The following is a 27,616-nucleotide window of genomic DNA, read 5'->3' on the forward strand; positions in this document are numbered from 1 at the left end:
AGGGGGAAAAACACCGCCCGCTGGGCCCACAAAATGGGGGAGACTACGGCGTCCAGGCGGTGAGGCGGCCGGAGAGCAGACGTTAGGCAGGCTTGGCCCAGGGACAACAGGAGGACGCAGCCGGAGAATGGACTGAGCCCTCAGACGCCGCCACCACCTCCGCCGCCGAGGAGACTCCGGGCTTAAGGACATCGCCGCTGCCGGGCCGGGGGGCCCGGGCTGCTCCGCCGGTCCTCGCCCTTCCCGCCCCTCCGCGGGCGCCCCCGGGCCGGGGAGAAGCCTCCGGGGCTCCAGGGCTCGGCCCGCTCGGACTCGGGCTCTGACTCCTTATCGTGTAACTGATTTTTTTTTGTTGTTGTTGTTTTTGGTTTTTTTTCTTTGCTTTTTTTAATCTTTTTATTTTTTTCTTCTTCTCCCCTCCGGTGGAAGGGACCCACATCCCTTCCCCTCCTCTCCGGAGAGGGACGCGCGTCCGCGGGCTCCGCAGTCCCGGCGGCCGGCCGAGCGCAGCGCAGCGCGGCGCGGCCCTCCCGCCTGCGGCCTCGGCCCCGGGCGGCTGGGTGCCTTCGGGCGGCGGGGGCCGCGGCGGCGCCGGGGGGCGGCGGGGAGGGCGGGCGGCCCGGCGGCCTCCTCCCCACCGCCCCCCGCCCTCCCCGGTGTCTGTGTTTCTCTCTCTGGTCGGAGGCGGCGGTAATGGCGGATGGTGGGTTGTGGCGCCGGCGGCGGCTGCTGTGAGGGACGATGAGTTCCTCCTTCGTGTCGAACGGGGCCAGCCTGGAAGATTGTCACTGTAACCTCTTCTGCCTGGTGAGTGCGGGGGCCGCGGGCGGTGGGGGAGGGGGCCGCGCCGGGCGCCCTGGGGCCGTGGGGGAGGGGGTCCGGGGCGCCTCGGCTCCTCCAGATGCCGGTGTCCCCCGGCTAGGCCCCGCCGGAGTCGGCCTCCTGCGAGGGAGGCTCGGCGGCCGCCCCGGGAGACAGCGGCCGCTCGCCTACCGGCCAGGACTCTGCTTGGAAGAGTCTTGTCTTTCCCCGTCTGTCTTGTTTTGGACGCTTTTTCCCTATCACAGTCTTGTCCTTAACTTGGGTTTCTTATCGGGCCGGACAGTAATATTTTCTCAAGTGCTTCTTGCTTAAACCCCCCCCACCCCCCATCGAACAGTTTATCCTTTCCCACTTTTCCATGATTGCCCCTACTTCACGCCCTTTATGCTTTTCTCTGCTAATTGGGTTCTCTTAAACAGGACCCCCCCACAAAAAAAATAACTTAATGGATTAAAGCCCTGTTCGTTTTATAAGTTAAACTAACACAGGGGTAGTTTCCTTATGGGTGGCTAAAGATCTTTGTGTAAAAACAGTGTTCATATGTTTTCTTTTTAAACTTTGAAAACATTTTGCCATTTTGACAATTTTTAGCCATCTTGCTTTTATTAGAACATTATGTTTTTGAGAGAGTGGAGGGACTAATGGAGGAGGTACTGTGGTTTCGCACTAAACGTTCTATATTTGTCTGTTTTGCTTACGTTTTAAAAATGTTTTGAGCTGGCTGCTCCTTTTATTGAACTGAAAAGTCTGGGGACGCTGGATGTAGGAATGTTCTACTGTGTAGGTTGGCCCCAGTCGGGCAATATCCAATAGTTTTTAAGACTTTTCTCAAAAGTACCAACTGTTGCAAATATCTAGTCCTTAATTAGGCGATAGCTGAGCTTCATCAATGACTTTAAGTTAGAGTGACTTTTTAATTTTTTTCTTTTGCGATGAGAAATGTTAAGTCTATCCTAGGTAAGTGAATTAGTGGGTGGAGCATAACTAGTTGGCAACCGTAAACTGCCAGTCATGTATCAGCAGTTTCATTTTTGGCACATTATGCTTTCTGTCATTAAGTTAGAAGAATTGCTGAATTTCCTTTGTTGAATTTCTTTCACGATGGTAAATGGGGATCTTTAAGGAACTTGTGCCTTGCAGAATGTGCTGGTTTTCTCGACAGTGTCCATTAATCAGCATGTCTTCGCATGTAATAAGATGTACAGCAGGTTTAACGTTTCTGTCTTCCTCAACTGCATCTATTTTTGGCACTTTGGTTCTTTGAAGATAGATTAGCACAAATCTGACAGCTCTTTGGAAGTAGTTCTTTTCTTAAAGATGTGTGCTTGTGAAGAATTAACAGGCTTTTTTTTTTCTTTAGAAAATTGTTCAGATGTCTTCTTGTTAGAGCCGTGACTTCTTACAAACTTGGAATGAGGGTCTTTAATTTTCAGTTTACCGAGGAACAAATGTGACTGACCAGTTAGAGAAGAACGTAGGCCAGAGAGCAGAGATAGATTAAATGTGCAGTACTCAAGTGCATGTTTAACGTCATTGGTTTACTTATTAAGTCCTGGGTGTATTGTATTTATTATAGATGTGCTATTCAGTGATATCTTTGTTATTATTATTTTAAGACTATTTTATGTTCTCTTCCTTAAGTTCTTAGTGGTTGAAGTATTAGAATTATTTGCATGGTGTTTTTTGTTTATTTTGGTCATAGTCTTTCAGTGTCTTAAGCATGCATTCAAAATAGTGATGTTTTAATGAACTTTATAGTGAATATTTTTTTACTTGAGTGAATGTACAGTAATACAGAAATCATGTTTTCTTTCCTTCAGGCCGACTTGACAGGAATTAAGTGGAAAAGATATGTATGGCAAGGCCCAACTTCTGCCCCCATTCTGTTTCCGGTGACAGAAGAAGACCCCATTTTGAGCAGTTTTAGTCGATGCCTTAAGGCAGATGTACTTGGTGTTTGGCGGCGAGATCAAAGACCTGGAAGAAGAGAATTGTGGATATTTTGGTGGGGTAAAGATCCCAATTTTGCTGACCTTATTCACCATGACTTATCAGGTGAAAACAATTTATTATTTTTAAATGTGACTTAGCAACATTGTACACTTTTCCCAAAAATATTTTTGGTATTATTAATTATGGTGTTTGTTAGTGTGTATATGCTAGTGTACACAGCCTTGTTAGTGTGACACCCTAAGAACAGTTTCAATGTTTTATTTCACTGTGTTTGTTTTATTTTACATAAATTATCCATGTCTATTTGGGAGACTTAGGCTTTGAATAACTTTCTTCTCCCACCACCCAGCTTCTTCCCTAATTTCTCACCGGCACTTTGTACCCAGGGAAGGCATTTTCATTAACCTCAGGAAAATGGAAGCTGGGAACATTCTCACAGTTATGTAATACTTTTGAAGCCAAGTGTAACTTACCTTTGAGTCTGTTCTGCTCTGCTCTCTTTTGTGAGACACTGTGGGCGGTTCTAGAAATGTAACTTTATCTGGCATAGTTTTCAAAAGTATATTGTTATTTTTATATTATTTATTAACCCAGGGAAGCATATGCTGTTTGTTTTTTTGTTTGTTTGTTTTTGTTTTTTTAGGGGGAAAGTGGCTCTTAGATACTGCTTCATCAAAGATTATATTAAGAGAGACAAGTACCACCTTATTTAACTTTTATAGGTCAAAGGTCATTAATCTGAAAGGTTGCACAGAAATAGTTTATTATGAGCACATCAATATTACTTCTTATTTCTTGACTTTTAGGGCCAACTGTACTTTAGAAAGAAACTGTAGATCTTCATGAAATTACCAAAGTGATGTTTACTTTAAGCTCGGTGTAAGCAAAGCCTTGAATGACATACTTGGGGGAGGGGGGGACCAACTTCTAGTTTGATAAGATTTTTGACAATTAAATTGAAATTTTTTTTTTTTTAAGCTCTTCAAAATTTTGTGTGTGAGGAAAGCATGTGGGTATGATATATGTGTGGACAGTGTGTGCAGAGGTCAGAGGACAACTTTTTGGGAGTCCTTTCTCTCCTTCCACCTTGTTGAGCCAGGGTTTTTCTGCTTGTTTCTGCTGTTATGAAGCTTATTTCAAGCTAGCTGGCCCTCTGGTTTCTGGCCAGTTCTACGGTCTCGGCTTCCCATCTTGTTGTAGGAGTGCTGGGGTTCCACATGCACCGTCACATATGTTCTTTTAAGTGGGTACTGGAAATCGAACTCAGACTGGCTGTGCTTTTACCGACCCTTGAGTTGTCTCTGCTGCTCCTGAGGCCATTTGAAAACAAGCTTTCCTGCAGGAAAGTTAGTACTCTATGGGTTCTGGCTCTGAATTGTAGGATCTGTTTTATTTTGCACGAAATATAATCCAGGTGTCATGTAGCCCTGAATGGTCTTGAATTTACTATGGTCAAGACAGGCCTTGAACTCTTACTCCTGTTTGCTGCTGCAATTACAGGTGTGTACAGGTACCATCAGACCAGGCTCCAGATAGCTCCATTTTGAACTAATACTTTCTAAGGTCAACATATATGTAAGAATGTCTTATATTTTTTTAATTACTTTTTGTTTTTAATGGTGGCTTTATTCAGTATTGAGTGGTGCAGTTTTATGATAGAGCGTTTTAGCTTTCCCAAGATGCTTAGTGAAGAACCTAGTCCTTAGTTCTAAGTATTATCATGTATTCGTCATTTTGTTTATTTTGAGATAGTGTTATACATAGTCCATTAGGGCCTTGAATTCCTGATCCTCCTGCCTCTACTTCTCAATGCTGGGAGCATGCTACACTTGGCTCAATATAGTTGTAGATGGTGAAAAGATGAATGTTTATCTGTGAGTGCATACGTATGGTGTCTATGTGTGTATCAGAATACCCGTAGTGCCATTTAGCCAGATGATGCTCTTTGCTTGTGCTAAAAGCTTAGCACACCAGCTTCCTCTTTCTTTCATTGACCTAGATGAGAGTTGTTTTAAACTTTGAAATGATTCATGAAGTCAACTCATTAAAATGTTTGTAGGTTGTTTGTTTTATTTTTCTTTTTAATGATGAGTATTGAATCCAGAGCCATGTGTATATGTTAGGCAATTGCTCTACTGTTGACCTATACCCCTGGATCATTGTTAAAATGTTGATTGACTGCTTAGAAACTGTTGTTAAATTGAAATTTTGAAGCGAACACAATCAGTGTTAAAACTATAATGTTGCTCAGAGTGTTTGGCTAGCACGAGTAAGGTCCTGGCTTTGAACCTCAGCACCACAAAAAATTATACAAATATTGTAAGTCTACTTAAGGGGTTTGGTCTTCTTGATAAAGTTGGCACACCATCTGAACACACTTTTTTGTTTGAGACTGAGTCTTGCTGTGTTGCCTTGAATTCAGAGCAGCCCTCCCAGTGCTGGTATTACAGGTGTGTACTTCCCTGCACAGCTTTGAACAAACCTTTCCATGAAATAGTTTGTGGAATCAAAGATAAGTTTAGATACATAGTATTTAGTTTTACCATAGTGAGAATAATGTTTTGAAAATTAAAAGCCTGTTAATGTAGAATGTGAGCTGTTTTAGTGCATGTTGTTAAAACACTGCAGCTATTTTCTCTTCTGGATTTTAGGTTACCAGAAGTGTTTTCTGAAGCGAAGCTTGGTTAGAGTTTAAAGTTTTCCCCTCAGCTTCTATTTTAGCATGATTTTAAGATGATGATACCTGCACTCTTAATACAGATCTTTGAATATGATGAAGGCATTTTTGGATATCAAATTTTCATTGCTGTCAGTTTTTGCTGAATGCTATTGAATAACGAAACATTTTTATCAAAGTGGAAGTGATCCAAAGAGTAAGCTAGCCCTGAACTCTTGGTTTACAAAGTCAATGGTGTTTATTTAATGTTTTAGCTTCTTTTTAACCTGTCATTACTTTAGAATGTTACTTAAGTCAGACATATCTTAAGGAATAATAAGGTCTTTTTAGATGGAGTATATTTGTCTTGCCCTTTCTTTACTCCAGGGACACCGTCTGCCTCCCTTTTGGGGTAATTAGTGCTCCTCTGTGCTCTAGCTAACCCCCTTTTCATTTCTTTCCATCTGTGGCACTCGGTTCCCTTCTCTTAAGCTCCCTTGAGAAGAGAGCAGCTGGACAGTAGGGTTGGCATCAGCTGCAGGAGGCAGTCCTGAGCTGCCAGTGGAGGTGTACCAGTGAGGAGAGAGGACCAGGAAGGACGCAGGTGGTAGCTAAGCAGCTAGTTAATTTGGCTTAGCCTGCTCTTCTCAGGCAGTGTCCTGTTTGGTCAACACCTACTGCTTCTTGTTACAGAAATGCCTGTGGTTATGGTAATATTGCCCTCCTTATTGGGGCTGGGAGTAGAGGACGGCATTCATTTTTGTAAAGGTTAGAATTCTCTGGTTTTTCACTAACATGTTTAATAACAAAACCACAGAGTGGCCTCTTTATTTACTTTGTCTCATCTACAACTGTTTTTAAGAATTTTATTTTGGGTAGTTTTAGATTTACAAAAGTTAGCAGGGTAGTGTAGAGTGCCTATGCATCTCTCAGTTAACTTTCTTTATTCCTTAATATCTACATCAGAATGATGGATTTTTCACAATTCATAAATCAGTATTGTTATGATATTAAAAGACTTACTTCACTTGGATGTCTTCTACTTTTACCTAGTTCTTTCTCTGCTATTTTAGAATCCTGTCTGGGTTACCACATGATATTTAGTTGCCCTCTCATCCTTTGCTCTTCTGTGCTGTGACAGTTTGTTTCTCAGGGAACCTCCTTGCTCTCCTTGGATGATTTTGACAGTTCTAAAGAGTCTAGAGTCTAGTCAGGCTTTGTAGTACATTGTTAAATTTCACCTTCTCTTCTGTCTCATACCATTTAGCATGTATTTGGATTACCATCTTAAGTTTAGCTGATGGATAGAAATAAAACATATACCCATCTAAATTGGATTCCACATTTTGAATTTTTGCTTATTTTACAGCAGTAGTACTTGATACTGTTTTGCAAAGTAATTTGGGAAAGACTGATTTTTGGGTAAGGATTTGTGCTCATTTGGTATTAGCTTAAGTATAACATTCCAGAAAGACATTTGCTCAAAAACATCCTAGAATTTCAAAGCCAAACATACAAGTTTTTATAATCTTTCTAGGAGAATGGACAGTTGAATCCATATTGGTTTGTTTTGGTAGAAAAAGAGCTAGGGAAAAACTTTCTGGTTACAGGTTTAAACCTTGTTTAGTAGTTTTGTGTAAAGAATGACAGGGATTTAAAGTTGGTGGTGGGAAATCTTAGCTCATGGCTCCTGTCAAGTTTCCAGTGGGTATGATTGATTGTCTCTTTTACAGGTACTGTTAGTTTGCTGTTTTAAAGAGCAAGATTGTTTCAGTTTCATTGCTGTGTATTTTTATTGTGTCCTCAGATTTTGGAATTTTATTGCTGCCATTGGTTTTTATTCTTAAAAACAAAACTATTCCCTCTCTCAAGACTGTTGTCTTAAAAAAATGATAAGGTAGATTATGATGAGACTCTGAGAGAAAGTGATTCCTTGAAGTTAAAAGTATACTGAATCAAGGCTAAAAATATTTCTTTTTTGTGGTTTTTGAGGTCTCTATACTTGAGTTTAGCAACATATCCAAATAATTTATGATACTAGAATCTCATCATAATGCATCTGCTTAAGTGGGTCATTGTTCCAGATTTCATTTTGGATGCTTTTATCAGAGGACGTTAGTTATAGTGGACTTTACCCTTCAAGGGCAGCTTTTATCAGAGTTGATAAACACATGAACAGAAAGCTAAGCCATGCTGAAGAGAGTTAATTCGTTTCTATCTTTGTTTTAAACTTTGTAAACTATGTCCCACTTCTTTGTATTGGCTAGTCTTATGAGTGATGACTTCATTTGCTATATGCTGTGTGGTAGTATCCTTTTTTGAGCAAGGAAGTGTTATCTTTTGGATCATGTCATATATATCACCATATTAAGCTGTTTTAAATAAATTTCCAAGTTTTGCTCTAAGTGAATGATGTTATGGCTTAAGGCAGTTAGTAATATTTGTTGACTTAATGAGTTATGAATGGGAAATAATTATTAAGAGAAACGCTGATCTAGACATGTTGATTTTTTTCAAGAAATCTGTACTATTTTCTAACATGCTAATTTTTGAGTCATTCCTTATTCATTGGCATATGTTGCATTTTAGCTGTTTAGCAAAATTACAGGGAAAAGATGCCTTTTTAAAAAAATCAGCTGATCACCATGGAGATATTTAAAGATGTCATTTTTTTGAGGAAAATATTGAGTACTGGTTGTATCAGCTTTTTATACTGATTTTTCTCCCCATTCGTAATTATTTTGATGACCTATGACACATCCTTTTGCACCACTATAATCCGTGTTCTCAGGAAAGCATAGGGTAATCAGATTTAGCATTTGAACTTTCGTGTTGCATTCTACAAATAATTTGTAAAATTTTTCAAGTAACACTGATGGTTAAGAGCTCTAATACCGGGCCAGGCGGTGGTGGCGCACGCCTTTAATCCCAGCACTCGGGAGGCAGAGGCCGGCGGATCTCTGTGAGTTCGAGGCCAGCCTGGGCTACCAAGTGAGTTCCAGGAAAGGCGCAAAGCTACACAGAGAAACCCTGTCTCGAAAAACCAAAAAAAAAACCCAAAAAACAAAAAAACAAAAACTCTAATACCAATAGTAATGGAAAAGTACTAGAAACAGAATAGAAACTTTGTTTTCTCAGGGGATTAAAGATACAAGGGGAGGAAAAACATTGATTTAAATGCATTAAGCAGACTTTTTTCCATTAGGCTCTGGTTAAGTTCTAAAGTGCCTGCTAAAGCTTGCCATGTATTCCCTACTCGTTTCTTTCCTTGTTACAATGTTGGTGTTGAGATTCAAGGAGCTTTTAATTAGTGTAAGATAAGAGATACACATTACTGACTTAGGTGATTGGTTCTACCATTCACTTTTCATATCTGTGAGTATAGTGTGTAGAACATACTTTTCATTTTCATGTCAAGATATTAGAAACTTGGTTTGGTACGCTTTTTATTTCTAAGTGACACTCCTCTCAAAACAAAAACCCCAATTCTTTAGATTTTTCATTTGATATTCCTAGGAATTATTATTTCTTTAACAATGAAAAATGAAATAGTTGCTTGGTTGCTTACTGTGTAGATAAGGTGTCTTTCAGAGATTCGTTGCTTTAGGTAGGTCTGTTTGTATTAATGAGAATTATGAGCATTCGGGGCAAGAGACTCCTGAAAGCATTAAGTTCATGCTGAGTTTCTCTAGATAAAAGTTAAAGCAATGAAAGAAATCCTTGGAAATCAGTACTGCTTTTCTCTTTTGCGTGTGTGTGTGTGTGTGTGTGTGTGTGTGTGTGTGTGTGTGTGTCTGTCTGTCTGTCTGTCTGTCTGTCTCTGTGTGTGTGTGTGTGTGTGTGTGTGTGTGTGTGTGTGTCTGTCTGTCTGTCTGTCTCTCTCGGGAGGCACATATGCCCACAGCACACATGTGGAGGTCAGAAGACGACTTTGTGGAGTTGTTTTTCTTTCCAGCTTTATATGAGTTCTGAGGATTAAACTCAGGTCATCAGGCTGGGCAGCAAGCACTGTTACCCACTGAACTATCTTGCCAGTCCTGATTACTTCTAAACCACATTTAGTATTCTTAGCTTAGGTTTAGCTGAAATAGATTTTTAAAAATAAAACCATGGTTTTTAGAACATGTAAAAATTTATAAAGCATTATAATTTTTGCTATTCTAAAGATTTTTGTTTTAAACTTGAAAACCGTTCATAAATCTGTTAAACAGTCTTTTTTAAAAATTTAAATTCCACTTATTATTTCATGTATGTCTGTGGCTATACAAGTGCCATGGCACACATGTGGAGATTAGAGGCCAACTTGTGCCTTCTACCACATGGGTCCTAGGATTCAAACCCAGTCAGGCTTGGTGGCAAGTACCTTTACTTGCTGAGCCATTTCATTGGAACTTTGTACTTAACACTCTTGTTTTAAACTGTAGGAAGAAGATAAATTATTCTTAAGCTTTAAATGAATAATTTATTTGAAGTTTGTAATAACTTGTAGTTTAGAAATGTGTAGAAGTAACTGTATCTTACGTCTTCCTTTTAAAACTTAGGAGTAGTTAGGGAATGTATTTTGATAATGACTACTTATATAATGCAAATGTTACAAGCTTGGGTTGTTTAGAATGGAGGGGTTTTTGAAGGTGGCAGGTAATAGAGAACATTGAACAGGTGGAGAATTGGGAGCAGTTCTTGACACATTTCTTTTGGAATTAGTAACATGTGCATTTCTATTACTATTGTCATGTAATTTGAGATAAAAGTTTTAATGAAGCTGTTTGACTTTGAAATCAGAAGTCTACTTATTAAGCTAAAAGATGGATTCTTTTTTCATCTCATCAGCTGACACATATGCTAGAACTTTAATAAGTGAAGTCACTGTGCCAGCTCCTTTTCTCTAAGAGAATATCTTTTTAATAAGATGAAGCCCATAAGCATTTTAGTTTTAAGTGGAAGTAGATAAGGATCTCTAACATAACTGAATGTCAAGTTTTCCTACTTAAATTACTTTATTCTAGCCCTTAAGTATTGCCATTTTCCTTTGTTTTTCTGTAGAGGAACCGCAGTAGTTGCTTTGAAAGACCTGACAATGATTTAGGAAAGCACACTTGAAAGAACAACATAAAATCAGCGTTAACCTTTGTAGTGGCAGTCTCCAGTACAGTTAAAGTCCACTGTCATTATGGTTTTTAGTTAATGTTTACTCTGCCCATTTGTTGTAATACATTCTGAATATAAACTGTGTGTCACTCTTAATACATCTCTGTTGGTATTCAAAATACTCATAGTAAATGTTATTTTTCTATGAGTTCAACATGCATATTTGTGACGTGAGAAATACTTGTCCTTTTTTGTTTTTTGTGGTTGTTGGAGGTTTTTTATTTATTTTTGTTTATTTTTTGTTTGTTTGTTTTATTTGAAAACTGAATGGAAGCCAGACATGGTGGCACAGGCTTGTATCCAATACTTGAGAGGTTTGAGAGGCTAAGACAGGAAGATCATGAGTTCAAGGCCTGCCTTACAGAGCTAGCTCCTGTCTAAAGGGGAAAACAAAGAGATGGTGATGCATAAGTAGAAAATGTTTATAGCTGGGTGTGGTAGCTCATGCATATATAATCCCAGGATTAAGTAATGGAAGACTGAGACAGGATTGCTGAGAGTTCAAGGCCAGCCTGGTCTATGTAGTTAGCCCCAGGCCAGCTGGGCCAAAAAGAAAGAAAAAGGAAAGGTTATATAAAGATATAGTATATTAGAAGATCCTTAATTATATTTGGACTAGCAATTTAAAATAAAAGTAAGTTGCTGAAGTGATAACTATCATTATTTATCTTATTGAATATTTCGTTATAGATACAAGAATGAATTCTGTTCTTTGAACCGTGTCCAGACTTAACAATGACTGATTTCTGTCCCTCACCTTGCAAAGTTAACTTGGAGTGACTAATAGATTTAGTGGGAATTTTGAGGCTATGTAGTTAGTGAAGAGCAATACTTTGTATGACTGATAGCCATTTAAAATTGAAGTCTTCATATTTTTCCTCCTGTATTGAATAATCATGTGAGTCATTGAAATGAGATCTGGTCTGATAATTAACACATTGCTTGTTAGACTTAGTGGCAGCAGCTTCCTTTGTATTCGTCACTTAGTTTTATAGTTGAGTCATAGATTAGAATGCTGATGGTCGTGAAATGTTTTGAGTTTAATTTTTAACTGGCTAGGTTTTTTTTCTTCCTCTCTTCAGGTTAAATGATTAGAGAAATTAGGACAAAGTAACAAGTGAGCCAGTTTAGAAACAGGCATCACATGGTATGTTTAACATTTTCCAGGTTTTACAAGCAAATACCCTTTTTAAAATATAGAAAACAAGTCATTTTGTTTATGATATCATTGCTATATTTTATATTGTGGAAAATAATTTTTAGGCAGTTTTGTAGAGTGCTCTTAGGCATTTTATATTTTGTAGAGTATCTTTGAAAACTGATACTTTGTTTAAAGATGTATTATTAAAGAACACCAAGTATAGTGGCCCACGTTTGTCATCCCAGCACTCAGGAAGTAGAGGCAGATTTGCTGTGAAGTATCAGGCCAGCCTGGGCTACATAGTGAGACTCTCAAAACAAACAAGAAAACTACCGCCACTACACCTACACATACAGGTTGAGAGGTTAGACCGCACTCTGCATTCTGAGGTAAAGGAGTGGGCTCTGTACAGACATTGATCTGTCATGTATTTTAGTTGTCTTTAAGTAGATGGAGTCTACTTACTTACTTTCTACTTCATTTTTTTCTTCAGAAGAGGAAGATGGAGTGTGGGAGAATGGCCTTTCCTATGAATGCCGTACTTTACTTTTCAAAGCAGTTCACAATCTGTTGGAGAGGTGTCTAATGAACAGAAACTTTGTTCGAATTGGCAAATGGTTTGTAAAGCCGTATGAGAAAGATGAAAAACCTATAAATAAAAGGTAAGCCATCTTATGTACCTCTTTTGATAATTGATGAATGTTAATTTTCATGAGGTATATAATAAAATGAGTTAATATCTTACAGAAATGTTCAAAAGTTAACATTGGCAAAGTACTATATCCATTTACTTGAAAGAATTTTTGTGCAATGAGAATGAGCTATATATGATTGTGTGTGTGTTTGCGTGTGTGTGTGTGTGTGTGTGTGTGTGTGTGTGTGTTAAAAAATGCTAATACAATGCTTAGTCTGTATGTTTCATGTATGTATGTATGTATGTATGTATGTTTTCAGGGCTGACCATTTGGTATTGGATAATCAGTTGCTATGCTCTTCCCTGGGGAAGACTATTTCCTCCACTCTCAGCATTCCTTAGTTGCCTATAGTTCTTTGTCTGGGCTTCAGGAGCTGTAATTTCATATATGGATTTTTTTTTTCATGTATATCTGAAGTTTTTTTCAAGCTTGCTTTTTTAAATTTTAGTAGATGGGTGAGCTCATAAGCCTGGAGAAATAAAAGCTCCCCCCGCCCTGTGAAAATTACCAGACTTATTATTTATTTTTAAACAATTTTTTACTTTTTTTTTTTTTTTTAAACCAAGGACTCCTATAGCCCAAGCTGGACTTGAACTTACTGTGCAGCTGAGGATGACCTTAAATAGACAGCCTTTTTCTTTCTACTTCCCAAAGGCTGGGGTTGCAGCATGTGCCACTGTACCCATTTGTCTGCAGTGGTGAGGGTCAGAACTCAGATCCTTGCTCAAGCACTCTGCCAACTGAGCTGTATCCCAACTCCAACACACTTTAATTGTTAACAAAATAATTGTAAAGGTTAGGAATGCGTCCTCCTTCAAATTGTAGGAAAAGATAATTACCAAACCATTGTAGGGACTCAGATTTCCCTAGAATTTTCTGCTCTGCTACCTTTAGCTCCCTCGCCCACCTTATGGTCTCTCTTGGTATTGACCTTCACACTGTACAGAAGATTGCAGGCAGGAAATGGAAGGGAAGTAGGAAATAAGGAGCGATGCCTGTTTCAGAGATGATTCTTTTCTGGAAACCGGATGTACATTGTCTATACTGAGAGAAGCAAGTATTTGTTATTTAGAAGCATTACCACTCTGAACTTACAAGAAGAAAAGTGGAACTGGAGAAATTGGCCCAGTGGATAAGAGAGCTTGCTGTGCAAGCTCACCTACCTAAGTTAAAGTCACTAGTACTGACATTAAAGGACCTGGGTGTGTGTGTGTGTGTGTAACACACACACCTAAAGTTGATATTGAGAGTCTTCTACATTATTCACTGAGGTATGGTCTCCGTCATACCTATATCTCACTGATTTGGTTAGTCCCTGGCTAGCTTGCTGTGGGGATACTGTCTCTACCTGTGAGACTGGAATTAGAGTTGAACAACTATACTGACCTTGTATTTCTGTGGGTTTGGGGGGCTGTGGAATCCCTGTCCCTTTTGCTTGGCCTGCAAGTACTTTAACTGCTAAGCCATCTCCCTCAGACTTCCATTGTTACTGATATTTTCTGTTCCAGTGGTGCTCGTCCATCAATAATTTTTCTTGAAAAGGGTGCATGGGAAGCAATATTTTTGAAATCCTGAATGGTTGTCTTATCTTTTTTATCTGTCTTGTAAGAGTTGTAATAGTAGCTTAATGTAAAATCTATAGAAGATTAATAATCTTTTCCTTGTAGATTGCTGGAAATTGAGAGAGTTCATTTAGATAGCTTATATTTGTGCTTAATTTATTTTAAATACTTTACTTCAGCTTTGCTTATCTCTGTTCTGAGTTCTGAGTACCTGTGTTTGAATCAGTTTGAAGTTATCCAGAGAGACAGAGAGAGATGGCTCAGCACTTGAGATACTTACTGCTCTTGTAGAGAACCCAGGTTTGTTCCTGACACACACACACACACACACACACACACACACACACACACACACACACACCCACCCACCCCAGTGACTGCAAACATCTGTAACTCTAGTTCTAGAGGATTTGAAACCTTCTTCTGGCCTCCACAGGCAGCAGGTACAGCAAGTGGTGTGCATACATATATGCAGGCAAAACACCTTACAAAAATAAATATATCTTTGTTGGTTTTGTTTTTAAAGCATGGTCTCACTGTAGTTCAGCTGCTCTGGAACTCACTATGTAGACCAGGCTAGCCTACAGTCACAAGAGATCTGTCTACTTCTGTCTTCTGAGTGCTGGGATTAAAGGCATGCTCCATCGCACCTGGCTTAAATAAGTTTTTTGTTTTTTGTTTTTTTTTTTTTGTTTTTTTTTTTTTGGTTTTTCGAGACAGGGTTTCTCTGTGTAGCTTTGCGCCTTTCCTGGAACTCGCTTTGGAGACCAGGCTGGCCTCGAACTCACAGAGATCCGCCTGCCTCTGCCTCCCGAGTGCTGGGATTAAAGGCGTGCGCCACCACCGCCCGGCTATAAGTTTTTTTTTAAATTATGAAAAGATTATAAAATCGGTTTCTGAGTCCACCTTTTGGTATTTTCATTCCTTTTGTTTTCAGTTATACGTTACACTCTTGTGTTCAGATACATACGGATGCTTTTGACTTCTGAGCCTTTCCATGGGTGTTTGGTTTTGTTTAGTTTGCACCTTGCTTTATCCACTTAACCTTTGTCTACTAACTAAACTAATTCTCACCATGTTAGCGCCTCAGATCCTGTTGCTGTCTCTCTGCCATTCTCTGTGTCTTGCCCATTGCTGTCTAGATGGAGGAAGTGTCATGAGTCTAGAGAGGGAAATGAATGTGCTCATTTAGCCATGCAACTACTGGAAGTGTCTTCTTCATTTTCTTAGGAAAATCTCTTACATGATTGCTAATAATTGACAATACTACTTATAGTTGGAGGTTTCCATGAATCACACAGATTCTACTTGCTGTTTACACAAGTAATTGAGCACTAGGGTTTTTCTGTGGGATTACCTAATTGAGAAGGGAGGCTAAATTAAAACTTTCATTACTGGAAATATTGTGTGTTGCATTGAATTACTTGCACTTGCAGTTGTATAAACTTGATTTTAACCAGAAAAAATGAGTTAAGTGCTGGTTTTCAAATCATTGGAAACTAGAACATTTTAGATATCAGAACTTCTGATACTTTTGGATTAGGGATGCTTACCTATATGAGCATTTTATAAAACAATAATGAAGATGTCAGGGGAAATGTTTATGCTGTGAACTGACTTGACCCAAGCAGAAGAGAAAATAGTCCCTATCTCCTTACTTTTTAAAAACAAAATAAGCAAGCTAACAAGGTCTTGCTATATAGTCCACCATGGGCTAGCATCGAATTCATAATCCTGCCTCAGCCTCATATGTGCAGTGATTGCAAGCATGTGCCATCACACTTGGCTGTCTTTTTTTTTCCCCCCCAGTACGAAGATTCTCTTGGGGCTGGACATAGTGTTCAGTGGGTAACCCATGTAAAAAACTGGGCATGGGCATGGAGCCGGGCGGTGGTGGCGCACGCCTTTAATCCCAGCACTCGGGAGGCAGAGCCAGGCGGATCTCTGTGAGTTCGAGGCCAGCCTGGTCTCCAAAGCGAGTTCCAGGAAAGGCGCAAAGCTATACAGAGAAACCCTGTCTCGAAAAACCAAAAAAAACAAAACAAAACAAAACAAAACAAAAAACAACAAAAAAAAACTGGGCATGGTCTAGAGCAGGTCTTTTACCATAGCACTGTGAGGAGGTGGAGATAGGAGAATCCCTAGCACTTGTTGGCAACCTAGCCTAGTTCTAGATTCAATGAGAGACTCTGTCTCAAGGGAATAAGATGGAGAGCAATAGAGTAAAACACCTGACATCCCCCTCTAATCTCTTTGCTTGCTTATATACCGCATGTGTACAACACACGCACGCACGCACGCACGCACGCACGCACGCACGCACGCCTGTGTCTGCCATGTCTGCCTTGTATCTCTGTGTCTGTCTTCCCCTCCCGTTTGTGAATCCAACATGGGCTGCATACATGCCAGGCAAGTGCTCTCCTCACTGAGTTGTATCTCTAGCAAGCACTTTGTTGTATTTGTATTTTGAGACTGCCTTTCTAAGTTGCCCAGGTTGGCTTCAGACTTGCAATCTTCCTGTGTCAGCTTCTGGAGCAGTTGGAATTGTGGCATGTACTCAACATGGTAAATCTAGGGAGTTTCTCACTTCTAATAATCTGGACATAGTAGTAGTTAATTTGTCTAGTAATTTCCAGGGACTGAAAGACAAAAAAATGGAGTCACCTTCTAATGATGCAGCAAGGATGGGTACAAAGGACCCTTAAATTTGTAAGAGTAATTAACCATTGAAATAAATTACTCTTCAGATAATTGGATGAAAGAATGTCTAGTATTTTATCTTAAATCGACAAGGCATCATTCTGCAATACAGTAAGATTATAAGCAAATGGGATGTTATAAAAACCAGTGACTTTTCACCCTTGTGATGCTTGAGAGTATATCTGAGTAAGACTGTCTTGAATAAGAGTATTACTGAGTTTGTGTTTGGTTAAGCTTTTTGTCATGTTGAATCTATTATAACCTTATTGCTGAGTGGGCAATTAAGTTTGTACATTTGGCAAGGTTTTGTTTTTTTGAGCAAGGTCTCATTATGTTGTCCAGTATGGCCTCTAACTCCTGGTTCAATTGATCTTCCTATCTTACCTTCCTACTAGTTGGTATTATAGGTAGGTCTCACTGTACTGGCTTATAACATTAAAAAAAGTTTATCCATTTACCTATTTATTCATTTGTATGTATGTGAGTGTTGGCCTTCATGTACATAGCACATCTGTAAAGGTCAGTGGATATCTTTTGGAAGTTTGTTACTTTCTATCATGTAGCTCCTGGGAACAGAACTCAAATTATCAGATTGAATGATTGGATGGTAAGTAAACTTATTCATTGAGCCAATCTCCCCGTCTAACTTAGCAGGTTTTTTTAAATGCTTCTAATAAGGTATACAGAATAGAATGGCATTGGTATGCAACTCTTGTTTGAGACAACCAAGACAACATCTTGTAGAGTATATTGTCATGGGAGATTTTGCTGAGTAGCAGATGAGATTATATACAATAGTATGGAATTTGTGGCTCAGACTAATCAAGAATTTGTGATGGTAATCCTCATGGTTCAGTTCAGTTCATATGGTTAGGTTTATAGGTAGGATCCACCATATCTGGCAAGTATTTGATTTTAATACATACTGTAATCTTATCCCAAATCTTCAGTTGTAGATATGTAAATTTTTATGAAAAAATTTTGCTAATTTGGTCTTTGACATCTTTATTTTGTATATGATAGTTATCTGTAGCCCCACTTTTAAAAGGCAACATAGAGTGGTTATTATAAAAAACATACGCATGTGTGCATGCACATGAGCATACACACATGCTCACACGTGTACACACGCACACACACGTGTAAATACAGGATAGAATAAATAGTTACTAGCTGTAGATAAAACAAAAATGAGATAGGATCAAACCTGTGGTTCAGTATGTTTTTATCTTGTGTCCTGGAAAGAACCTAATCCACAAAGATTAAGGTGTTCTTGGGTTTTGTTTTGTGGGGAAGGAGATGAATACTTCATGAATTTGTGGCAAATGGTTGTAATTAGACTATTAAAGCTGAGCGTGGTGGCACATGCCTGTAATTCCAGCACTCCCGGAGGCTGAAGCTGAAAGTTCAAGATCAGCCTAGACTACATAGTGAGACTTATCTCACCACAACTTCCCCTTATTGCCTAAAAAAGAAGGAAAAGAATATTAGGGTGAAATATTGGAATACAGTGCTTTTTTTCTTTACAGATATTTTAGACCTATACTGTTTAATATGATAGCCACTAGCTACTTGCTGCTATTTAAATCCAAGACATTGAAATGAAAATTAAAAAAAATTATTTCCGTTTCAAGAGCTACATTGTAAGTGCTTATTCTGTATAATGCCTGTTGTTCTGTATAATAGCAGTTCAGAGGTGGGACATTCCTATCATTGTAGAAAGTTCTTTTGGGTGGTGTTGCCTTTATAATTAAAAGAGTGCTTTTAGTGTTTTATACAAGCAGTTGATCAAGGTTTTTTTTTATTACTTATTAAAATCAGTAGGCAACAGAATATGCTTTAAATTGCAGTAATAAAACTGTTTACTCCTACACATGGCTTTTACTTTGTCTCCTGATCTCCAAAATCAATTAAAAATGAGCATCAGGACATGTAAATCTCTCCTGGAAAGGAATTAGTAGCACTTAATAGGTTTAGGATGTTATTTGTTCTTTGGATATCTTACTACCTCTGAAAAGTTGAAGTGAGGAGTTATTGCTTTGTGTTTTCCTTATTGTTTGCAGAGAGAGTGTCATGCTTATGTAGCCCAGCCTGGCCTTGAACTAAAGAGCCTTCTACCTCAGCTTCCTCATTGCTGGGTCTCTAGGCATACATTGCTATATTTCTTTTACTGTTATATTTCTTTGTATCTTCTTAGGTAGCATGAAGAAATAAGATGTAAGCCATATTAAATTTTGTTAGACTGTTAACTGAGCTCGGTAATGTGTTTGATAGGCTTAGGTGAATGTGCTTGTGTATACACACACACACACACACACACACACACACACACACACACTAAATAAAATTAAAACAAAACCCAAATCAGGTAAAACTAATTTAATAATATTTTACTTAGTTTGGTACACTTGAAATACACTTTAGAGTGTAAATCTACAAGAGATACCTTTTGAGATAGTTTATATGTTTTTTGTGTGAGGTCTTTGAAATCTAGTGTGTTTTTCTCCTTAGAGCATATCTTAATTTCAATTGGCCATAGTTCAAATGATTATAATTACATGGTGATTGTCTAACAACTAGATTCTAGAGCTTTAAACTTAACTTGTTAGTGTTGGTTGGTTATTACCTAATACCTGGTGGTTTCCTCTTGGAACTGATTGTGTCCTCAGTTGTAAGTGTGTGGTAGTCCCAAAGTTACCCGTATCAGGATACTCACTGTCTACCAATTTAGCCTAGGTACTTCAGACTGTCCAGTTTTCCCTTCTGTAGTTCTTCTAAACTAATTTGTTCTTATGAAGTCTGATCTTACATGGTGATAATACCTATACCCTGATGTATTTTGCTCTGATACTCCAATCATTAGGATTTTTTTTTTCTTTTTTCTCTTTGGTTTTTGAGACCAGTTTTTTTCTGGCTGTTCTAGAACTCACTCTGTAGACCAGGCTGGCCTCAAACTAAAAGAGATCACCTGCCTCTGCCTCCCAAGTGCTGGGATTAAAGGTGTGCACCATCACCGCCTGCCTGAATCATTAAGATTTATATAGCTTTTAACATTTTCGTCTTTTTCAGGAATATTTTGAGAAAAATTAAGTCCGAAGAATGACTTTTCTCCTCTCCACTGATTTCTTTTTTCCCCTCTTATTGCTGTTTCTACTATAATTTCTACTATAATTTCTACTATAATTCTTGGTATTGACTCATCTTTTTTCAGGTATTGCTTTTAATATTGAGACTAATATGCTAATAATATTGAGACTTTTTTTTTTAATGAGGAAGAGGGTAAGAGGACACCTAAGTAGGACTGATGAGGCACTGTTCAGAATTAGACTTTACTATTTGTAAGTGCAAATCTTAAAACAACCCTATTACTTCTGGCTTTACAAGTCATGAAACATAAAGTACAGAGCAGTTCAGTAACTTCTACAAGGCTTCATAGAACTAAGGATCGGAGCTGATTGATAGGACATGAAAAACAAAAGTTTTTTTTTTTTTTTTTTTTTTTTTTTGGTTTTTTGAGACAGGGTTTCTCTGTGTAGCTTTGCACCTTTCTTGGAACTCACTCTGTAGCCCAGGCTGGCCTTGAACTCACAGAGATCTGCCTGGCTCTGCCTCCCGAGTGCTGGAATTAAAGGCGCGCGCCACCACCGCCCGGCCAAAAGAAATTTTAAGCCCTATTAAGCAGACCGTTCTATCTCATACACTTACTTTTTTTTTTTTGCAACAGGGTTTCTCTGTGTAGCTTTGGAGCCTTTCCTGGAACTCACTCTGTAGCCCAGGATGGCCTCAAACTCAAAGAGATCCCCCTGCCTCTGCCTCCTGAGTGCTGGGATTAAAGGAGTGCACCATCACCGCCTGGCTCACATCTTTTTTAAAAGTAGTAATAAATAGTAAAAGCAGAATACTTACAAAAAATAGCAAAAAGAAAGCATTGAAGATTTCAAGCTGTAAACTGTAGAGTAACAGTGTTGCTCTCTAAGGATTCTTTACTATATAATGTTCAATATTATGTTCACTAAATGTGTAGACGTACATAGAAGATGCAGATACGTTCTTTGGGATTTTAGTATAGCTCCTTTGTTTATGGAGATATATTAAGAATGCCTGATATTGCTAATTAATGTGGTTTGCAAAGTTGCCTGAGTGTGGAAATGATCTGGAGAATGTCCAAAAATTACTGATAGTAGAGCTGGGGCTGTAGTTGGTAGAGTGTTTAACAGCACAAAGCCCTGGGTTCAGTCTGCAGCACTCCTGCATTTCGGAGGTAGAGGCAGGAAGACCAGAAGTTTATGGTTGACTACATAGTGAGTTTGAGGCAAGCCTGTGCTGCATGAGATGCTGTGTCCAATAAATAAAGGGAGAATTATTACTGGTGCTGGTGTCTTAACCTGAGCCTGTGACATGGGCTAACCTTAATTATAAATTTGAAAACTATTAGCTGGGCATAGTGGCACATGCTTTTCTTAGTACTTGGAGGCAGACGCAATCAGATCTCTGTGAGTTTGAAGCCAGCCTGGTTCTACATTGTGGGTTCCAGGATAGCCAGAGCTACAGAGTAAGACTCTGCCTCAAACAACAAAAAACAAACAGAAAAACAACCAAACAACAATTAAAAACAATAAATAAACAACAAATTAGAAAAATTAAAAAAAAGGAAACTATTGAATTCATAGAATACAAGTATGTGGGAATTGAGATACTAGGCTTAAAATATTATAAAACACATATAGTAAAGTTAGTCATTTTTGCTGGTTTTCAGTATTACCCGGCGTTCAGGAAATTGACATTGTGCTGCCTCTGTTATTACTATCAATCTAGAACTTATTCATCATCCCAGACTGAAAATTTACCCATAAAATAATAACTCCTTTTCTCCCACCCCTTGGTCCCTGGCAATCCACTTTTCTGTTTTCTGTAAGTGTTCTAGGTACCTCATATGAGTGAAATTATATAACATTTGTTGTTTTGTGTCTCACTTATTTCACTTGTCATATCTTCAAGTTTTATCCAACTCGTAGCATGGGATAGATTTTCTTTAAGACCAAATAATGGTCCATTGTATATGTAGAGTATATTTGTGTGTCCACTTACTAACTGGCATCTGAGTCATTCCCACCTTTTGACTACTTGTTATAAACACGGGTGTGGATGTGGAAATATTTCCTCGGGTCCCTGCTTTTTATTCTTATAGTTACTACTCAGAAGTGAAATTGCTGGATCGTATGACAATTTTAAGGTTAATTATCTGAAAAATTGCCATACTATTTTCCATTGTGGTTGTGGTGTTTTACATTTTCATCAGCAGTATAAGAGTTTCAGTCTCATTGCATCCTTAACAATGCTTGTTATTTACTGGTTGTTGTTAAGAATCATTTTGTTGGTGTGAAGTGGTATCTTAGCATATTTCTGATTTGTATTTCCTTAATCACTACTACTGGTTAGCATAATTTTTTATTGGCTGCTTATTTATTCTCTCAGGGAAAATACCAGACTCTGCCTATTTTTAATTGTTAGGATGACTATGTTATATATATATATATATTTTTTTTTTAAGTCAACACTTCCTCTAACTAATTTCATGATATGTACATGCATGTTTGTGTGTGTGTGTGTGATCATTCTATCAATCTTGGAGATCAAAGCCAGGGTTTCATATGCTAGACTACTGCTGTACCACTGAGTTACATACAACCCCTGCCCTAATTTTGTGATTTTAAAGTAGGTTATAGCTTGGTGAGGTGGCATACGCCTTTAATCCCAGCACTAGGAAGATAGGGACAGGTGGATCTTTGTGAGTTCAAAGCTAGCTTGGTCTACACAGTGAGTTCCAAGACAGTCAGGGCTACATAGAGAGACCCTGTCTCAAAAATAAAAACAAACAAAAAAACATATCTTATAACCCTCTTTGATCCTCAAGTTCTCTACCAGCAAAATGGAAGATTGTTTTTCTGTAGCTTCTTAAGACAAGTGCTAAAAACAGATCAGATAAATTACTTCCTAGTAGTGTGCATGTATATATTAATTAAACCCATTCTAGCAAGCTGGATGTGGTGACATACACCTGTTAGCCAATAATCTTGGTACTTTGGAAGTGGAAGCAGAAGATGTGAAGTTTGAGGCCATCCTACACGACTAGTTCAGTGCTACTCTGAGAGACATAATGAGACCCTGCTCAAAAACAAGCAAGAAACAAAAACAAAGCTCATAATAGAAGAGGTGGCTTTCATTCTTTGTTTTTCTAAGATAATGTCTCACTGTGTACCCAGGCTGGTTTTTTTTTGTTTTTTAAATCCCTCTGTTTCCTTTTCCCAAGTATTGGGGTTGTAGGTATGTGGTGCTTACTACATTAGTCCTAGAGGAGCTAGCTGTGATCTTGAGTCGCCGCCACCATTGTCTTATTTTTTTGGTGTGTGTGTGGGTCATCTTAGAAAATAATCTTTTAGAGGTGTATGAGGTAGCTTAGAAGGTAAAGGCACTTGGCCATCAAGCTTGATGACCTGAGTTTGATCCCCAGAACCTATGTGGTGGAAAGAAAGAACTTACACCCACAAGTTGTCCTCTGACCTCCACAAGTGTGCCATGGCATGCTCAAAGTCCACACACACACACACACACAGAAAATATGTCAAACAAACAGAGCCCTTTTATTTAATTTCAGTATATGATTGAGGAACATTTCTGTAACACAAAATTGTTGAGGTTCATCTCTGAATTCTGCCTTACTGGTAAATAGAAAACAAAGAGTAGTCTTTACTTTCCTTCAGAGTAACTAACAGTGTGAGTTCCTAGACTCATCGTTGTAGTTACAGACATTTATTCACTTTTCCTTAGTCCTAACCAGAGTACCTCATGAGATGATACTATAAATGATAACATCTCTCTCTGAAAGAGAATCCATTCTGAATGTAGTAAGTACTAACCTAAAATTCTCTGTCCTTCAATGTTCTGTGACTAGAGTATTGCTTTCAATACGAGAATCTTAAAAGTATGAATCCTATTTTGGAAAATTTCTCCTCAATATAATACACAAACTCAGTTTATAAATCATTTTGTATTACAGTTTGATCAGAGTATATTGGGGTCATTTGCTAGCAGTGTGGGAGGGATGGCTTTCTTTGCTATCAATTGCTGGGATTAAGAGCTGCTGGTAAACAGGTGTTGCAGATAGGCAGTAGAAAGTAGGAACGGTGCTGACTCTCTGCACTTTGGAATATTAGTTTTTCACAGAGACTCATTGGAGGCTAATTGATTACATTATTCTAGAAAGCGAACTTTCCTTTTCTAACTTAAAAGAGGCCAGAGTGATGGCTCAGCACTTGCCACCAAGCCTGATGACTTGTTTGATCTTAGAGGCTAATGTGGAAGAAGAGAACTGATACCTCCCAATTGTCCACTGACTCCTACAAGCACATGCATGTGCACATACCACATACAGACTAAATAAATAAACTGTAATTTGAAAAAGTTAAATAGCCCAATGCTCATTGGATATAGATTATTGGGGAATTTGAGAGATGGCCTTCATGCTTTTTCTTTTTCTTTTTGTTTTGTACTGAGGATGGACACTTGGTCCATGTTAGATACCATTTTACCGCTGGGTTACATACCTAGTGCCTCTTTAGTTTATTTTGAAACATGGTTTCACTGAGTTTGCTGAGGCTGACTATGAAAAAATAATTTAGCTGGGCAGTGGTGGCGCATGCCTTTTGTCCCAGCACTTGGGAGGGAGGCAGAGGCAGGTGGATCTCTGAGTTTGGGGCCAGGCTGGTCTACAGAGTGAGTTCCAGGATAGCCAGGGCTACACAGAGGAACCCTGTCTCAAAAAACAAAAACAACAAAGTAATTTGTTTCCTATTAATATTTCTTTTTAGAAATGAACACCATAGAAAGCAGTATTTTAGAGAATGTTATTGTTTAGAAGAGTCATTGATGCAAAGATATATATTCAGGTTTCCAAACCTGTCTTTTTTTTTTTTTAAAGTTTAAGAACCTATGTCTATTTTAGGTTATTGCTTATGCTTGCAAATATTTTTTGGAAGTATTTACTATAGACATTGAAGATATTGCTATTCAGTGGATTGTGGAGATGACTCAGGTTCTCAAAAGTGTTTGCTGCACCTCCCCGTTATGCATATAAAAAGCCAGGTATGCTGATGTGTGCTGCGTTCCCGGTGCTGTAGAGGCAGAGACCAGAAGATCCCTGGGCCTTGCTGGCCAGCCACTCTAGCCAAACTATGAACTCTAGGTTCAGTGAGAGACCCCGTCTCAAAAACAGGTAGAGAGCAGTTGAAAAAGACACCTGACTTTGATTTGCCTGCACACATACATGCACATGTATGTATACACATGTACCCCCACACACCATGTTATATTGAGTTATTAAGTACAGTTTTTATAAAGGAAAGTGGGTGATGAATTAGGGCCAATAATGAAATCTTACACTGATATTAAAGTTAAAATTCTTTCTGAGGTATTTATAAATTGACAGGGAATTAAAGGAATTTTAAGAGATTAGGATGTGGAGACAAGTATGTGGCAGATAAGAAGTTTTCGTGGGTTAGGTATCATGGTTTACACAGTTTGGCAAGGATCAGATTCTAAAGGGCCTAAAGTTCTGTGTTAATGCTTTTGGATTTAGTCCCTAATATTTTGGGGAACTGGTGAATGACTTTAGGCTTTCCACTTATATGATCATAATTAATTTTCAGAAAGATCCCAAGCAGCAGTGTGAAGCAAGGGGGCAAGTGGGGATTCTGATAATTACTCAGACCTTAGAGACTTAGACTTTTCTCTTGCAATCCCAGTATTTAGGAGGCCAAGAAAGACAAAAGGTTCCAGAGTTGGAGGCATCTCTTGGTTACATTGTAAGTTCTAGGCTATTCTGGGATACATAGTAAAACATAATGAACAAAAAAGTATTTTATTATTTAATAATAAAACACCCCTAGTTGACATGTAGATCTATAAATTATAAATATTTTTAAGAGTTAGAATCAGCCGGGCAGTGGTGGCGCACGCCTTTAATCCCAGCACTCGGGAGGCAGAGCCAGGCGGATCTCTGTGAGTTCGAGGCCAGCCTGGTCTACAGAGTGAGATCCAGGAAAGGCGCAAAGCTACACAGAGAAACCCTGTCTCGAAAAACCAAAAAAAAAAAAAAAAAAAAAAAAAAAAGAGAGAGAGAGAATCAGTAGGAATTGGTAGAAGCAGGAAATGATGGAACAAAGAAAAATTTGTATTTGTGGTTTAGAGCATTGTAGAGAGGATAGATTTGAAAATAGACTTGATAAGTTATAGGAAAGTGGTTCAGATATGGACTTTATGCTACAGTATTTAGTGTGTATCAATGCGCTGTATCACTTTGTGTCAGAGACTTACTGCAGACACAATATAGAACAAAGACAAATTCCTCTTTCACTAGAGGTTACATTCTGGGCCAATTGTGAGAAATAAGTAAAACTATAAAATGCATTTACATGATGGTGATGTTTGCTTTAGCAAAAACATCCCTCACCCCCCAAAGAGAGGATTTGGAAGCAGTATAGATTCATTAGTGAAATGCCTACTTAGAAGAAATTATTTGAACAGAGTCCCAGAGGTGACTTCCGAGGGGTTGAGGAACAAAACAAAAACTGAAGGTGCAATGACAGACCTGTTGAAGGAACACCAGGGAGGCCAGTGTGTGAGAGAGGAGCAATCAAAGACCAGAGCCCAGAGATGAAGGGACGAGTGATGAACTTCCTCGCTCCTAGGTTGACGGCTGTCAACGGGGTACTCAGAACCACCTTGGCCATGGGGTCCCAGTTCTGCTCTCTCTTTAGGAATTAAATTCTGTTGTCAGTACAGAGTTCCTCATGTTAAGGCATTCGTGTAAAGTTCTGTACTTGGTTTTTGGTACAGCACTTGACTAAGTTCATGGCCCAGTACAGTGCCATGGCACTTAGCAAAAAAAATCTCTGGAATGAAGGAGTAACATTTGCTCTCATTTAGTAGCTTCATGTGTAGTACATAGGATGTGAATACAGCACTGTTTAAGGAAGAGTTGGTGTGTGCGTGTGGGTGTGGTTTTATTTTTAAAACAGCATTTGGGGATGGGCTGGTGCTTAGTATGTTCTTGATAATACAGGTACTATTGCTAGACGATCCTGGCTAGCAGCACTGCTGGGTTGGGTAACAGTGATAAAACTGAGTTTGCTTTAAGTGGACACTGGCAGTGGAGATTTTGGAGATGAACAGCTGTCAGAGCTACTAAGTTTCTTTGCATATCTTGGCTTGATGACTCCTTTATCATAATATCTATCTATAATCTTAATAATTCCTCAGCCAATACCTATTCCAATAAAGTAAGCATTTTAATCATGAAAAACAAACTTAATTTAGGTTTTTTTTCTCTATTGAAAACTATTGTTTAGCTCTGGAGAGGTGGCTCAGTGGTTAAGCTGGGTTCAATTCCCAGCACCCACATAGCAGCCTACAGCAGTCTGTTAACTCCAGTTCCAGGTAATCAGATGCCTTCTGGCCTCCGAGGGCATTTTATATATGCGTGGTGCACAGACACACGTGCAGGCAAAACACCCATCCACGGAAAATAAACATAAATACATCTTCTTCCTTCCTTTTGGTGTGTGTGTGTGACGGTTTCTCTGTGTAGCCCTGGCAGTCCTGGAACTCACTCTGTAGATCTGACGGGCCTTGAACTCAGAGATCCACCTGCCTCTGTCTCCCGAGTGCTGGAATTAAAGGTGCATGCCACTACTGTCTTTTAATTTTTACTACTACTTCCTACTTTTATTAGATCTCTCATAACTTTTACTGTAACTTAATTCTTCATGCCTTGACTTGTCCTGAAAAAATTAAGTAGGGCTCGTATATATACATATATATACATACGTGTGTGTGTGTGTGTGTGTATATATATATATATATACATATAAAATATGTTATA

At 38.7% G+C, this 27,616-nt stretch overlaps 1 protein-coding gene across 2 annotated transcripts in view; it reads left to right on the forward strand.

Annotated features, from left to right (window-relative positions):
* Positions 1-616: 616 nt before the first annotated feature.
* The window catches only part of Med13 (mediator complex subunit 13), a 96,304-nt gene continuing 69,304 nt past the window's right edge, over positions 617-27,616 (forward strand). For both annotated transcript variants that reach the window (XM_052756144.1, XM_052756145.1), the window contains exons 1-3: positions 617-807; positions 2,643-2,877; positions 12,214-12,382. In XM_052756144.1, coding sequence (XP_052612104.1) covers positions 742-807; positions 2,643-2,877; positions 12,214-12,382 — 470 coding nt within the window. In that variant the 5' untranslated portion in view covers positions 617-741. The remainder of the gene's footprint in view (positions 808-2,642; positions 2,878-12,213; positions 12,383-27,616) is intronic.

Source organism: Peromyscus californicus, unplaced genomic scaffold (genome assembly GCF_007827085.1).
Source record: "Peromyscus californicus insignis strain IS unplaced genomic scaffold, ASM782708v3 Scaffold_3__1_contigs__length_106647218, whole genome shotgun sequence".
Lineage (NCBI taxonomy): Eukaryota > Metazoa > Chordata > Mammalia > Rodentia > Cricetidae > Peromyscus > Peromyscus californicus.